Here is a 13,664-nt window from a genome sequence, read left to right as displayed (position 1 = left end):
CAGTGAAACCCTCTCATTGTGAGGCTCAGTTCATAAATGTATACACCGCCTGCTCATTTGTTAGGTCCTTCATCGCACATCACTCAGCAACCCAGACGGTCTGGCAGTCGACTGGGTTGGAGGAAACCTGTACTGGTGCGATAAGGGACGGGACACTATCGAGGTGTCAAAGCTGAATGGAGCGTACCGGACAGTTCTGGTCAACCACGGCCTGAGGGAGCCACGCGCTGTGGCTGTGGACGTACGCTACGGGTGAGAGCGACTCGACACGAGTTTGAAGATCTGGGTCAGAAAGTAGTAGATTTTTTTGAGCAGGAATAGTTTGTTTAAAGGTAGAAGGAAGAAGACATTTTAATCAGAAGAGAAAGATTTTTTTCCTAAACAAACTAAATACACAAACTGACCTTAAAGGACAACACAATTTCATACTCCTTTGTTAATATTTGGCGGACCCTGCCACCTTTCTATTTTCAAACAGTGTTCTGGGACCTTATTTCCCTCTGAGAACAGCTTATTTATTCAGTTATGTAAAAAAATAAACATTTCTGAGTTTGTATTATTACCTCATTAATACTGTAAATATCAAAAGTCTGAGTTTGAATTCCTTCTCCAAAACTACATTGTGTCCTTTTAGTCAAGTTGGATGCTAGATGGGTTTATAAACACCATTTGATTCCTACTTAGTTGTTAATTACATGCATTAAATGTGTATTAAACTGACTTATGAGAACAACCACAAGACCACTGGGACTGAGTGGATGTTAAAGGAGGCCTATTATGCTTTTTCATTTTTATTTTCTTTCCTTCAGTGTTATGTAGGTTCTTGAGCATGTAAATGATCTTGAAAGTCCACACCAACAGAAGCTCCTCACTCCCACGGAAAACGCTGCTCCTGAAACGCCTCGTCAGGAGCTCTGCCTCTAATTCTGTGACTCTGTGACTTCGCACTATGTCACAAAGTCGCACATGCCTAATGGCTAGTTTGGCAGCTAAAAACAGAGCGTTTCAGACAGAGGGGGAACACAGTGCTGCAGCACTGGACACTATGAGAAGACTGATGTGTTTTTTGAGCATTAAATCATTTAAACCTGTTCTGGTAGTAACCCAAAATACAATTATGAACCTGACAATGAGCATAATATGCCTCCTTTAATTCTGATTTGTTAGAACAACAAGCCTTATTAATGCAACGCATCCCTGGCAGGTTCTTATACTGGTCAGACTGGGGTGACAGCCCCCACATTGGAAGGATTGGGATGGATGGCTCTAACAGGAGTGTCATTGTGGAGGACAAGATCACCTGGCCAAATGGCCTGACGCTGGACTTTGTCAATGATCGCATCTACTGGGCCGATGCTCGAGAGGACTACATCGCATTCGCCAGCCTGGATGGAACCAACCGACACACAAGTAACTCACGCATTAGCTCAATGGGAGGGACTTTGTGCACTTTTCTGGTTGTTGTTACTAACTATTCTGTCTTCGTGCCCCTGTAGTTCTGGTTCAGGATATCCCCCACATCTTTGCCATGACTCTGTTTGAGGAGTACATCTACTGGACGGACTGGGAGACAAAGTCCATCAACAGAGCTCATAAAACACTGGGAATGAACAAGACTGTGCTGATCAGCACCTTACACAGACCCATGGACGTCCACATTTACCACCCGTACCGCCAGCCTGAAGGTAAAACCGAGACACTCGTCACTCAGTGAAAACCACATGTAAATCCTCATCTGTCGATCCTCATTCTGCTTGTGTGCATTTCCTTGTTCTTCAGTGGCCGACCACCCGTGCCAGGTCAACAATGGAGGCTGCAGCAACCTGTGTCTGCTCTCACCTGGAGGTGGCTACAAGTGCGCCTGCCCCACAAACTTTTACCTCGCAGCCGATGGCAAACATTGCTTGTCCAACTGCACTGCAAGCCAGGTGAGCTAGTTTGAGTCTATCTTTGATATTTGCCTGTAACACATTATTAAATCAAAAATAATAAATAAATCTCTCCTCTGCCCCTTCAGTTTGTCTGCAATAATGACAAGTGCATTCCATTTTGGTGGAAATGTGACACTGAGGACGACTGTGGGGACCGCTCAGACGAGCCTGCGGACTGCCGTGAGTCATGACTGCGTACTGCGTAGTAATAACATACTGTATCAGTGCTGCAGTATTTTGTTTTGTTTGTTGTGGTGACTAATGTGCTGCGTTTTGTCACTACAGCTGAGTTCAAATGCAGACCGGGCCAGTTCCAGTGTGGCACAGGCATCTGCACCAACCCAGCCTACATCTGTGATGGAGACAATGACTGCCAGGACAACTCTGACGAGGCCAACTGCGGTATAGACTCACACACACTCAAACACACACACACCTACATATAGTCAAAGCAGTTTAATTTTCTCAGGAGCAGCTCTAATAACTCACATCCTTTGTTACCTGTTACCATTTGTTTTCCAGACATCCACGTGTGCCTGCCAAGTCAGTTTAAATGTACCCACCCAAGTCGCTGCATACCTGGCATCTTCCGCTGCAATGGACAGGACAACTGTGGAGAGGGAGAGGATGAGAAAGACTGTCGTAAGTCCAATTGCTCTTCTAGTTCCCTGATGCCCTATGATATTTTGCAGTTTTTGCCACTGGCAGCACTCACTGTATGTCTGTCTGTTCATTTATCCGAGCAACGACAGCAAGATATCTCTCCAACTTGAAGCATGACTAAATTTGGTCGCCTGCTGTTTGCAGCGACCCCTCGACCTCTCCCCTATCGCCTCCCTAAAGTCACATCTTCCACTTCCACAAACTGTATCTCAAAAATCTAACGAGCAGACAGGACATTGCTGAACACTTTCACACTCCCCAAAGGATCTCTGTCCATTTTGACCTTTCCTTTAGCAACACCCTGAGGCCAAATGATGTTGCATAAAATAATTGCCATGACATTTGCTGAGCACATTCATCCTCCATTGAGGGAGAGTACATGAACTGTTCTGTCGTGCCATCCCGAGGTCAAAATTTACATTTAAGCACCTTTAACCGCAAGGCTGTAAGAATAGCAATATCACCATGTTATTATGTAATGAATATTGCAGTCTCCACGGACCGCTGGCAGGACTCATTTGCGAAAGTTGTTATTATGAAGCAGTTCTTCAGTATATATATGAGTATCTGTCTGTCTCCTGTGCAGCGGAGGTGACATGTGCCCCCAACCAGTTCCAGTGTGCCATCACCAAGCGCTGCATCCCACGGGTGTGGGTGTGTGACAGGGACAATGACTGTGTGGATGGATCTGATGAGCCTGCCAACTGCAGTAAGACACAGCTCATTATTACAGTGCAAAACGCCTCTTCTCAACAAATAAGTGTCCTCTACAGCACGAACATGCCTCTCTAATAGGACCCGAGTGATTCTATCGATCGGAGGCTTTGGATGTCAGTGATAAATAAAGAAATAATGTATGAATGTAGAGAATATTGCACAGGGGTCTGGAGTTTAAGAAACAACAGAACTGACTGCAGGAAAGTGTTGATGTTCACCTAATGCGTCATTATTCAGCTGGTCATGATTCACTTGGACATCACAACATTGTTAATAACAGTAATTAACTAAGTAATTAATACAATAAACAGTATTAACTCTTCATTATGCAATTCTCTTACTGAATAATGATGAATAATGAATAATCCCATGCCGAGCGTCGACGTGTCTAATCCATTAAATCTTCTCTGTTGCAGCTCAAATGACATGTGGCGTGGATGAGTTCCGCTGCAAGGACTCGGGGCGCTGCATCCCGGCACGCTGGAAGTGTGATGGAGAGGATGACTGCGGAGACGCCTCAGATGAGCCAAAGGAAGAGTGCGGTAAGGCCTGGTGTTAGCTTCCTAAAAACTACAAAGTGCACCTTTAAAGAATGAAAATAACAAAATACTATAATAAGTATTTTTATGTCATATAATTTTGGCGTGGTGCGACCCTCGTGAATGACAGGAAAAACGACTTTTCAGATTTTACATTCCCTTTCCTTTAAAACTTTGCACTTCTCCAGGGCGTCTGAAATTTGCTTCAGTGTTCTTTCTCTTCTTCATTTCTGTTCATCTTGCACTCACTGAGAAGGACGCAACAGTACAGCAGACTACACGCTGAACAGCGCCAGAAACACATTGTGATAACTAATAAAAAAGGGGGAAAAAATATAAGAAATTATCATAAATCAGGAGAAATTAGGGAGAATTGTGACCCCTGGAGGAAACTGGGAGAGGACAATGAAAATCGGGAGGGTTGGCAAGTATGGGTGGTAGATGGAGAAAAAAGAAAGGACAGAAGTCGGTAACAGGGCCACCTTTGTGCTTACTGTGTCTGTCTGCTGCTCAGATGAGCGGACATGTGAGCCGTACCAGTTTCGCTGTAAGAACAACCGCTGTGTGCCCGGCCGCTGGCAGTGTGACTACGACAACGACTGCGGAGACAACTCGGATGAAGACAAGTGTGGTAGGTTCTCTTTGTTTTTCATCAGCTGATTATCTGTATGAAACACCGATTTCTAACATGATGTGAGCTCGACTGTAAGCAGACTGCTCGGATGGTTCAAGCGGTAAGCGACGTATCACCTCTCACTGCGTGTTTGTCTGTTCTAGTTACTCAACTACACGCATGGTTGAGACTTTGGTTTTCTTTTTACGTTGATTAGTTGTGTGGCCATTTGCACATCTCACATCATCTCATGTCTATTTTGCATTTCACACTGGCCTGTTGATGTGAGCCAGAGGTAGGTGTTTTCACAGTTTCAGCTCAACCATCCACACCCTCAGCTACCCAGTCCTCCGTGTGCCCCCAGCTTGTTTTTTGTTGTTCTGTGAGCCTTTTCCTTCTCTTCTCAATCCCACTAGCTCCTCCAGCTCCTCCACTTCATACAGTACAGAATGTTGTACCATCCCACCCTCTGTGCCCCATGAGTCAATCCTGTGATATGAATGATCAGCCTTATTTTTATTCATGTTCCTTTTGCAGTCTGCTTTCTCTTCTCTTCCCTTACGCCTCTCCTTGCTCCTTGCCTCTGCTCTCTGTTCCTGCTCCATTGTCCTCCCTCGCCCCGCTGAGCTGTCTTCTCTCTGTCCCCAGTGCCTCGTCAGTGCTCAGAGAGCGAGTTTGCCTGCACAAACGGCCGTTGCATTGCCGGGCGCTGGAAGTGCGACGGGGACCACGACTGTGCCGATGGTTCAGACGAGGTACCGCAAGACTGTTTCCTTGCTGATTTTTTGACATTCTGCTTTGAAGTTTGACACACCAGGGGCACTAACAGAAATAATTCTTTGCTTTGGTCCAGAATGGCTGTGATTTGAAGTGCGACAGCGATCAGTTCCAGTGCAAAAATGGCCATTGCATCCCCATCCGCTGGCGCTGCGACGCTGACGCCGACTGTGTGGATGGCAGCGACGAGGAGAAATGCGACAGTGGTGGTGAGAAACACACACTTAGCCCAACATGTAATGCTGAAGACGTGGATGCACTCAGCAGCTTATGTATCATTCATTCTGCCTCCCTCTTCTCTCACCACCGTGTTTCAGTGGGTAGACACTGCCCCCTGGATGAGTTCCAGTGCAACAACACTCTCTGTAAGCCCCTGGGCTGGAAGTGCGATGGCGAGGACGACTGCGGCGACAACTCAGATGAGAATCCAGAAGAGTGCGGTGAGAATCTCTGCGGTTCACATGTGGACAGAATCCTGAGACCATTTGCTTGATTTGTCTTCTCTCATGCTTGATGTTTTTTGTCTTCTTCTGTCCCTCAGTCAAATTCCAGTGTCCGCCCACAAGACAGTTCCGCTGTCATAATGACCGCGTGTGCCTGCCATTATCAAAACGCTGTGATGGTGTCAACAACTGTGGGGACAACAGCGATGAACTCAACTGCCGTGAGTTTTATTATGTTACCGTAAAGTCAAAAAAACATCAAGCAAACTCTGCATCATAGATTGGAATGACTGTTGCAAATGATAATCAGACTAATAACCTCTTTGTGACTCTTCCAAAAGTGCCTCCTTCCACACCAATGTGTCAAAAGGACGAGTTCCAGTGCTCCAACGGCCGTTGCATCAGCTCCGTCCTACGCTGCAACTACTTCAACGACTGCGAGGACTATGGTTCTGATGAAATCCACTGCAACAAGAAAGGTGCGTTGGGCCGTTCTCTAGTTCTCCTGACAGTGCACATTATGCGAGGGTTATCAGCGTGACTGCATGCTAACCGTCTCCGTGTCCGCAGATACAGTGCTGAATGACTGCCGCAGCAACAGGACAGTGTGTGGAGACGGGGATGAAGCCCACTGTGTGGTGAATGGCACCGACTCGTTCTGCTCCTGCAAACCCGGCTTCCAGGCCAATGGCCGGAACAGATGTGAAGGTAGGCTTTTATCCGTCCTTGTGCCACTTTGCAGCTAAAATCAGCTTTTTAAAATGTAAAACTATGTTTGATGTGTATCGTGCTGTGTCTTTTCACAGATAAGAATGAGTGTAGGCAGTTTGGAGTGTGTTCCCACATCTGCAACAACACCAAGGGTTCCCACAAGTGCAGCTGCCACAAGTACTTCACCAGAATCAACGACACCTGCAAGGCTGATGGTGAGTGCTTCTACCATAAGTGACTCTTGTTGGCTTTCTGAACTCGTGTTTATCTGTAATTTCACCACTCGGCTCTACTACAATGTTTCTGCTGCATCCCCAGCTCTGAGACAAGTGCTCTACATCGCCGATGACAATGAGATCCGCAGCCTGGACCCTTCCATACCAAACTGGCGCTATGAGCAGATCTTCCAGGGTGATGCTAACGTGCGCATCGATGCCATGGACCTGCACGTCAAGACAAACCGCATCTACTGGACAAACTGGCACACAGGGCGCATTTCTTCCTATGAATTGCCTTCTACCTCCTCTTCCCCCAACAGCAACCGTAACCGGCGGCAAAGCGACTCGAGGGTCACAAATGTGGAGGTAAGTGAAAAAGTAAAAGTAAAGTAACTAGTAACTAGAGTTATCAAATAAATGTAGCGGAGTAAAAGTACAATATTTGCCTCCAAAATGTAGAGGAGTGGAAGTATAAAGTAGCAGAAAATTGTACCACAAATCTGTACTTAAGTACAGTACTTTTAGTTTTTTTATTCCACCACTAATTATTAATTAATAACTATTTTAACCGGCCCAGGAAACTCACAGACCAATTGCATTCGTTCCTCTCACGTGATGCTATTCAGCCAATCAAATCAATGCATTGAGTCAGCAAGTGAGATGGATACACACACAGGGAGAAAAGAGATGAGATACAACAGTCGCAGAAATAAGGAAAAGTTGTTTCACAGTGAAAGTGAAAACAGCCTTTAAAAATGTAAAATCGCCAATTGGAAATGAGTCCAGTTTTGAGGTTTGGGCTATTTGTTGGACAAAACAATCAATCAATGTAAATAATAATCAGATTAATCCATAATGAAAATTATCATTAGTTGGAGTTTACATTTGTGTGCTTGTACTTCTGTGTGCATGTGATGAAAACAGACAGGCCAAGCATGTGTGTCTTTTTCTCTGTCTCTGTGTTCAGATCCCAGATCTGAAGATGCCCCGTGGCATCGCTGTGGACTGGGTGGCGGGCAACTTGTACTGGACCGACTCCGGTAGAGACGTCATCGAGGTGGCCCAGTTAAGTGTAGGGCGCCACCGCAAAACTCTCATCTCCGGTATGATCGATGAGCCTTACGCCATTGTAGTCGACCCCCAGAGAGGGTGAGTGAAACTCAAAGAAATCACAAGAATGTGAAAACAGATTGTGGTAACCACAGTGATAAATGGAGCTTTTACATTTCCTGCGGTAGGAAAATGTACTGGGCAGACTGGGGGAACCACCCCAAGATTGAAACAGCTGCCATGGACGGAACCATGAGAGAGACGCTGGTGGAGGAAAACATCCAGTGGCCAACTGGTAACATATGCACACACACATACACATACACACATATTCCTCCTCTGTTCTGTACTGAAATTATGAGTCTTTAATCTTTCAAACTTCGTATAACACAACGCTCTCTCTCTCTCTCTTGGTTTAGGCCTAGCGGTGGACTACTACAACGAGCGTCTGTACTGGGCCGATGCTAAACTCTCCTTGATCTGCAGTGTGAGGCTGAATGGCAGCGATCCAGTTGTGGCAGTGAACAGCATTAAGAACAGTTGAGTGGCACGTGCACACAGTGGCACAGCGTCTGTTGTAATCCATATTAATAACCCGTCTTTATCGGTCAAAACTGTCTGCGAGGCATCTATAACACATCCTCTCTGTTTCTGCGCAGAGGTCCATCAGCCCTTCAGCATTGACGTCTTCGAGGACTTCATTTATGGCGTCACCTACATCAACAACTACGTCTTCCGGGTGAATAAGTTTGGCAAAGGCCCCATTGAGAACCTGACGACTGGAATGAACCACGCCACGGATATAGTCTTGTACCACCGCTACAAGCAGCCTGAGAGTGAGTAGACGGAGGAAACTCTCGGGGACTAAAGCAGGTAGTTATTGTTCCTAATTCTTGACTCTGTCTCTGTCTTTGTCAGTGACTAATCCCTGCGACAGGAAGAAATGTGAATGGCTGTGTCTGCTGAGCCCCAGTGGGCCAGTCTGCACCTGTCCAAATGGACGCACGCTCGACAACGGCACCTGCGTGGAGCTGCCAACTCCAACACTGTCTCCTATCTGTGAGTACACACACGCTCCCACATACAGAACACACACACACACACACACACACACACAGATGCTGGCTGTCTAAATAATATACGTCATCGTCTCTAGCTCCTCCCAGTGGTCCCTGCTTGGTCCAGTGTATGAACGGTGGCAGCTGTTTCCTGAATGCCCACAAGCAGCCCAAGTGTCGCTGCCAGCCGAATTATGGAGGAGATCGATGTGAGATCGACCAGTGCAGGGACTACTGCAAGAATGGAGGCACCTGCACACCTTCACCTACAGGTAAGATTTGGACATTTCAATCTGGTTCTTGCATTTCTCTTGTGAGTACAGTATAATGTATTATTGTAGTTAAAAATGAAGTTTAAATGATTCTATGTAGGCTAAAATGTGGCTTTGCAGGCCACCTTTATGTTTCTCCAGGCTCAGTAACATGAGCCATCCATTTATCCATTTGTCCTTCCACAGGCTCCCCCACCTGTCGATGCCTGACCGGCTTTACAGGGCCAAACTGTAACCTGCACACCTGTAAGGAGTACTGCAAAAATGGAGGCAACTGCACAGTCAGCGTCGGAAACCAGCCCATCTGTCGCTGCCCCGCTGACTTCCTGGGCGACCAGTGCCAGTACAGTGAGTGTTCCTGCGCCCAAGTTTAAATACTTCTGCTGACCTGTGAAAAACACAACAGTAAAGCCAGAATTGCACTGACCAGTTTATATTTGTGTGTGAGCAGGAAGCTGTCAAGGCCACTGCCTGAACAAAGGAACATGTCTGCAGAGCGACAACGGCTCCAAACTGTGCCGCTGTCTGCCTCAGTACACCGGCGGCACGTGTGAGATTGACAAGTGTCACTACTGTCGTGACGGCGAGTGTATCCCCAGCAACAGTTTCACATCCACAGGGGACTTCACCTGCCGGTAGGACCGCTCACACACACACACACACATTTTACTCAACACAAGCAAACTCACACATGCACTGTTTTCTAGTCTGTCTCATTGCCACTCATGATTGTTCTGTCTACTACAGCTGCGCAAATGGAAGAGTCCAGCCCAGCTGTTACACCTGTGATACTAATGAGTACTGTGCAAACGGCCAGTGCTCTATAAACCCCACCTCCCGCCTTCCTGAGTGCAGGTGAGAAGCTGTGTTTTTCATCTGTAACCGCATCTAAATATCTTCAAAGTGTCACTGCAAACACACATCATCTCTTATTTCCTCTCTGTTGTGTGTGTGTAGATGTTCACCTGGCTGGGCGGGCCATCGCTGTGAGTCCGTGGCCGCCACTGAAGGCGGCTCAGGCTCTGACGGCCGTAAGTCGACACTTCCACTATGGCTTCAATAATAGAAGTTCCTTGAATTGGATATAAATTGAGGATTCTCCATGCGGCGTTCTTATATTTGTGTGTGTTTGTGTTTGCAGGCACGGCCTCCATAGTGATCCCTGTGCTGCTACTGCTGTTGCTCATCCTGCTGGCTGCGGGAGCGTTGTTCTGGTATAGAAGAAGGATGAGAGGGTGAGTAACAGGAACACGTTTAAGACCAGAGACAGTCGAGACCTCCTTTTGCCTTTTGTATTCCCTTCTTTCCCCTTCCTCTTTCTCTTCCTCCTCTCCTTTCTTCCGTCTGCACTTTTCCTCTCCTCTCTGTAATGGCATCTCTTCTGCTCCTCAGGTCTAGCCGGCCCGGCAAAACCGGCTCAAGACGCTTGCGGTAACGGTTGCCAGGGTTACAATTTCCTTCCATTCCCCTCGTTCAATTCTGCATCCTGATGCTCTCTCTATATATATCTCTCTCTCTCTGTCTCTGTCTGTCCCTTACCCATAAGTCTTGGTTGCTGTGCAGTGTTTGGTCCTGTGGTGAATGTCGCGCCATTCTCTCAGATGTTCGTGGGAGCTGTAGCTCATCCTGCTCCTACAGTATCTCTTCTGTTTGACTGCCCTCGTCCGAGCGGCTCCAGGGCAGATCTATTGAAAAGAAGCATTGAATAGATCTGTCATACTGTCGTCCATCATATTGTGCCATACTGTACCGACCGTACTGTGCCGTGGTTTGTATTGTGGTGGCGTCTCTCGCAGTGAGAGATGGACAGTGTGACGGCATTCTTCCAAGCTCTGATTGGAAAATGCATTGTGAAAAAATCCAGCATTTACTCAGAGGTCGATGCAGACATTAAAGTAGATTTCAGAGGATCTGTTGTGGATTTATTGTGGTCTTAAAGGACAGTCTGTACATTAAAGGTGCAGCGTGTAGGATTTAGAGGGCTAAAGGGGTAAATATTTAACTGTCATAACTATCCAAAAACTATGAATCATGTTTGCATTACTTTAGAATGAGCATTTTATCTACAGAGGGGGATGGTCCTCCTCGATGGAGTGTCACGGATCTTTTCCTCAGTAGTCCAAATTTGACAAACCAAACACTGGCTCTAGAGAGGGCCGGTTTTCCTACACTTTTGGAAGGGGGAGGGTGAGCGGAGGGGTATTCAGTTGGATGCAAGCACACCACTAGATGCCACTAAATCCTACACACTGGTCCTTTAACGGCCCTGTATCCAGGTCCACTGTGTCTGGATCTGTCATGGGCTACATGAATGCTGGGTTTGTGTTGGTGCCTGTGCTGGTGCTTAGTTCCCTCAGCCTGGATGGTGGTGAGAGTCCCTTCATGATGTGGCTGTGTCCCTGCTTGCACTGTTAAGGCTCTTATAATCTGGAACAAGAAACAAAGGTCTGACTGCGCCCTTAATATTTTGCGTAGGGCCAAGGGCTTCCAGCACCAAAGGATGACCAACGGGGCCATGAATGTTGAGATTGGAAACCCTGCGTACAAGATCTACGAGGGCGAGCCTGACGACGACGCCGGGGAGCTGCTGGACGCAGACTTCACTCTGGACCCAGACAAGGTAGAGGAAAATACCAGGCATGCATGTAAACACAAGTGTTGCATCTTCTGCACATATAATTGTATCTAATGGGTGATTTTTTTGTACCCTTTCCAGCCCACCAACTTCACAAATCCAGTATATGCCACTCTGTACATGGGAGCTCACAACAGTCGCAACTCTCTGGCCAGCACAGATGAGAAGAAGGAGTTGCTATCACGTGGAGACGAGGAGCCCCTTGTGGACCCCTTGGCGTAGACTGTCCATTGGCCTGGATCACGCTATTCCAAACACACCCCTATTCTTGCCTTTTAAAAGAAAAAAAACGAAAGAAAAACAAAAAAATCGATAAAAAGTGTGAGAGAAAATTGATAAAAAGTGTGAACACTGTATAAAATGTACAAAAATGAAGGACTACTTTTGTATGTGATTGCAGTATTATATTTTGTTCTTTTGAGATTCCTCTGGTCAAAAATGAGTAACATTTTCTATGAGAGATTTTTAATTTACACTTTGTCCCTTACCCTTTACCTAAATAGCCACTACCTCTGTGCAAAATGAAATGGAAACAAGAAAATCAGAAGAAAAGATGCTATCATTGGAGCAATTTTAATTTTTTATTTTTGTATGAATTGTATAGATAAGAAAAAACATTGTTCCATTTCACCAGTGCCAACTGTTTGTTGTTTGTGTTGACTTTGAGCGGGAAAGGCAAAACTCAAAGTTTTCTAAATCGGTACATATGTTGTCTCGCTGGGTTTCTTGGCGAGGTTGTGTGAGACGGATTTGCGATAGCACCGTTTGTGTATAGCACATGTAAAATGTCAATACCAGATGGCAACTACAGTATTTCCACATAATTTCTTCTCAGAGAACAATGTTTATGAAATGATTGTGTTGTCTTCCTTGCACAGAATTCAATATTTTACGGTATAGTGTATACTGTAGGCTTTATACCGTAAGATGTAAAACAGGTATGTTTGTTCTTGTCACATTGTATGACAGCTGGAGCTCGTGTGTTGCTGAAGTGAGATGATGAGAGGCGTCTGGGTGTGTGATTATGGAGCTGGCGAGTGAGGAAGTTGGTCATGGGTTAAACATTCCAGGCAGAGTCGTGGGTGGAGATTACAGATGTAAAGAGATGGTAAAGCCGAATGCCTTCATGGGTGGGCAGTTGGGTGTGCGCACATGCCACAGCTGGAAAATAATGAGAGGGTCATAGCAGATGCAAGACTTTGATGGACAGTGTCATGTCTGCGCCTTTTAGTTGTCTGTTACAAGAGTCTTCCCCCAGAGGGAAAGGGAGGCTGCAATTATGGTAAAATGGAAGGAAGAAATGGTCGAGATGGGTCTTTTTTTTTTGCTTGTCTTTTATTTCTCCAGTCCATTGTTTTTGTAAAGACCAGACAACATCCATCTGGCTCTGTGAGTAGATGTATCTTTCTACCTTCAGAGGATAAAAGTCTGTATGTTCACAGTTTTGTAATGACTCGGTCTTAAGTGCATTATGTTCATTTGGTCCTTAGCGTTTTTCCGCTCGTCTCGAGCTCTTTCTAATCTCTCACTCTCCTCTGTGCCCTGCTGCTGCTAATGCTACCATTCTGGTCGCTCTGACACGTCCTTACGCTCAGCCTCTGTCCCAAAATGCTGCTTCTGTCAGAAAATGTGTCAGCCATATCTTAATGCATGTGAAAAGTAACACCAATCTTTAATGTAACTACAATAACAAGTTTTTATTTTGCTTACCTGTCAGCAAGTGTTATTTTATGCTGTTGTATATGTTTTGTCTTTAATTGAGAGAGAAGTACAATCATTTTACCTAAAGAACATTTTTGCAAAATCATACATGCATTTTCAGAATTGTTTTTTGATTAGTCCTTGTTTTTTAGTTTTTTTTGTTTTTTTGATGAAAAATGACACATAGCTTTTATAGTACACGATGCATGGAGGCTCAGACTTTCTTCTGGAAAGAGAATAATGTTTAATTTTTGCTGGAGTACTTTACAAACTAAATAACAGAAATTGTTATAAATAAAATTTTAAAAAACTGTACAGAAAACAAGCCTTTGTGTT

The 13,664-nt window shown here is 45.6% G+C and overlaps 1 protein-coding gene across 7 annotated transcripts in view; it reads left to right on the top strand.

The window, feature by feature from the left end:
* Window positions 1-13,653, top strand: part of LOC311254384 (low-density lipoprotein receptor-related protein 1-like) — a 99,273-nt gene extending 85,620 nt beyond the window's left edge. For 2 of the 7 annotated variants that reach the window (XM_084348109.1, XM_084348107.1), the window contains exons 59-90: window positions 65-252; window positions 1,205-1,410; window positions 1,497-1,685; window positions 1,780-1,928; window positions 2,018-2,111; window positions 2,217-2,333; window positions 2,454-2,573; window positions 3,181-3,303; window positions 3,728-3,853; window positions 4,365-4,481; window positions 5,112-5,218; window positions 5,317-5,449; window positions 5,558-5,680; window positions 5,782-5,904; window positions 6,025-6,162; window positions 6,260-6,391; window positions 6,490-6,609; window positions 6,713-6,978; window positions 7,580-7,761; window positions 7,851-7,957; window positions 8,082-8,201; window positions 8,322-8,498; window positions 8,581-8,721; window positions 8,819-8,992; window positions 9,179-9,340; window positions 9,444-9,627; window positions 9,740-9,847; window positions 9,950-10,023; window positions 10,134-10,227; window positions 10,385-10,423; window positions 11,468-11,612; window positions 11,709-13,653. In XM_084348109.1, the coding sequence (XP_084204235.1) occupies window positions 65-252; window positions 1,205-1,410; window positions 1,497-1,685; window positions 1,780-1,928; window positions 2,018-2,111; window positions 2,217-2,333; window positions 2,454-2,573; window positions 3,181-3,303; window positions 3,728-3,853; window positions 4,365-4,481; window positions 5,112-5,218; window positions 5,317-5,449; window positions 5,558-5,680; window positions 5,782-5,904; window positions 6,025-6,162; window positions 6,260-6,391; window positions 6,490-6,609; window positions 6,713-6,978; window positions 7,580-7,761; window positions 7,851-7,957; window positions 8,082-8,201; window positions 8,322-8,498; window positions 8,581-8,721; window positions 8,819-8,992; window positions 9,179-9,340; window positions 9,444-9,627; window positions 9,740-9,847; window positions 9,950-10,023; window positions 10,134-10,227; window positions 10,385-10,423; window positions 11,468-11,612; window positions 11,709-11,849 (4,419 nt within the window). In that variant the 3' untranslated portion in view covers window positions 11,850-13,653. Of the gene's footprint in view, window positions 1-64; window positions 253-1,204; window positions 1,411-1,496; window positions 1,686-1,779; window positions 1,929-2,017; window positions 2,112-2,216; window positions 2,334-2,453; window positions 2,574-3,180; window positions 3,304-3,727; window positions 3,854-4,364; window positions 4,482-5,111; window positions 5,219-5,316; window positions 5,450-5,557; window positions 5,681-5,781; window positions 5,905-6,024; window positions 6,163-6,253; window positions 6,392-6,489; window positions 6,610-6,712; window positions 6,979-7,579; window positions 7,762-7,850; window positions 7,958-8,081; window positions 8,202-8,321; window positions 8,499-8,580; window positions 8,722-8,818; window positions 8,993-9,178; window positions 9,341-9,443; window positions 9,628-9,739; window positions 9,848-9,949; window positions 10,024-10,133; window positions 10,228-10,384; window positions 10,424-11,467; window positions 11,613-11,708 lie in introns of all 7 variants that reach the window. The other 5 variants (XM_084348108.1, XM_084348106.1, XM_084348111.1 and 2 more) reach the window with 3 other exon arrangements.
* Window positions 13,654-13,664: the final 11 nt, after the last annotated feature.

Source organism: Pagrus pagrus, assembly GCF_965226575.1.
Source record: "Pagrus pagrus genome assembly, chromosome: 3".
In the NCBI taxonomy this organism is placed as follows: Eukaryota; Metazoa; Chordata; class Actinopteri; order Spariformes; family Sparidae; genus Pagrus; species Pagrus pagrus.
This window is presented reverse-complemented; position numbering and strand designations above follow the sequence as displayed.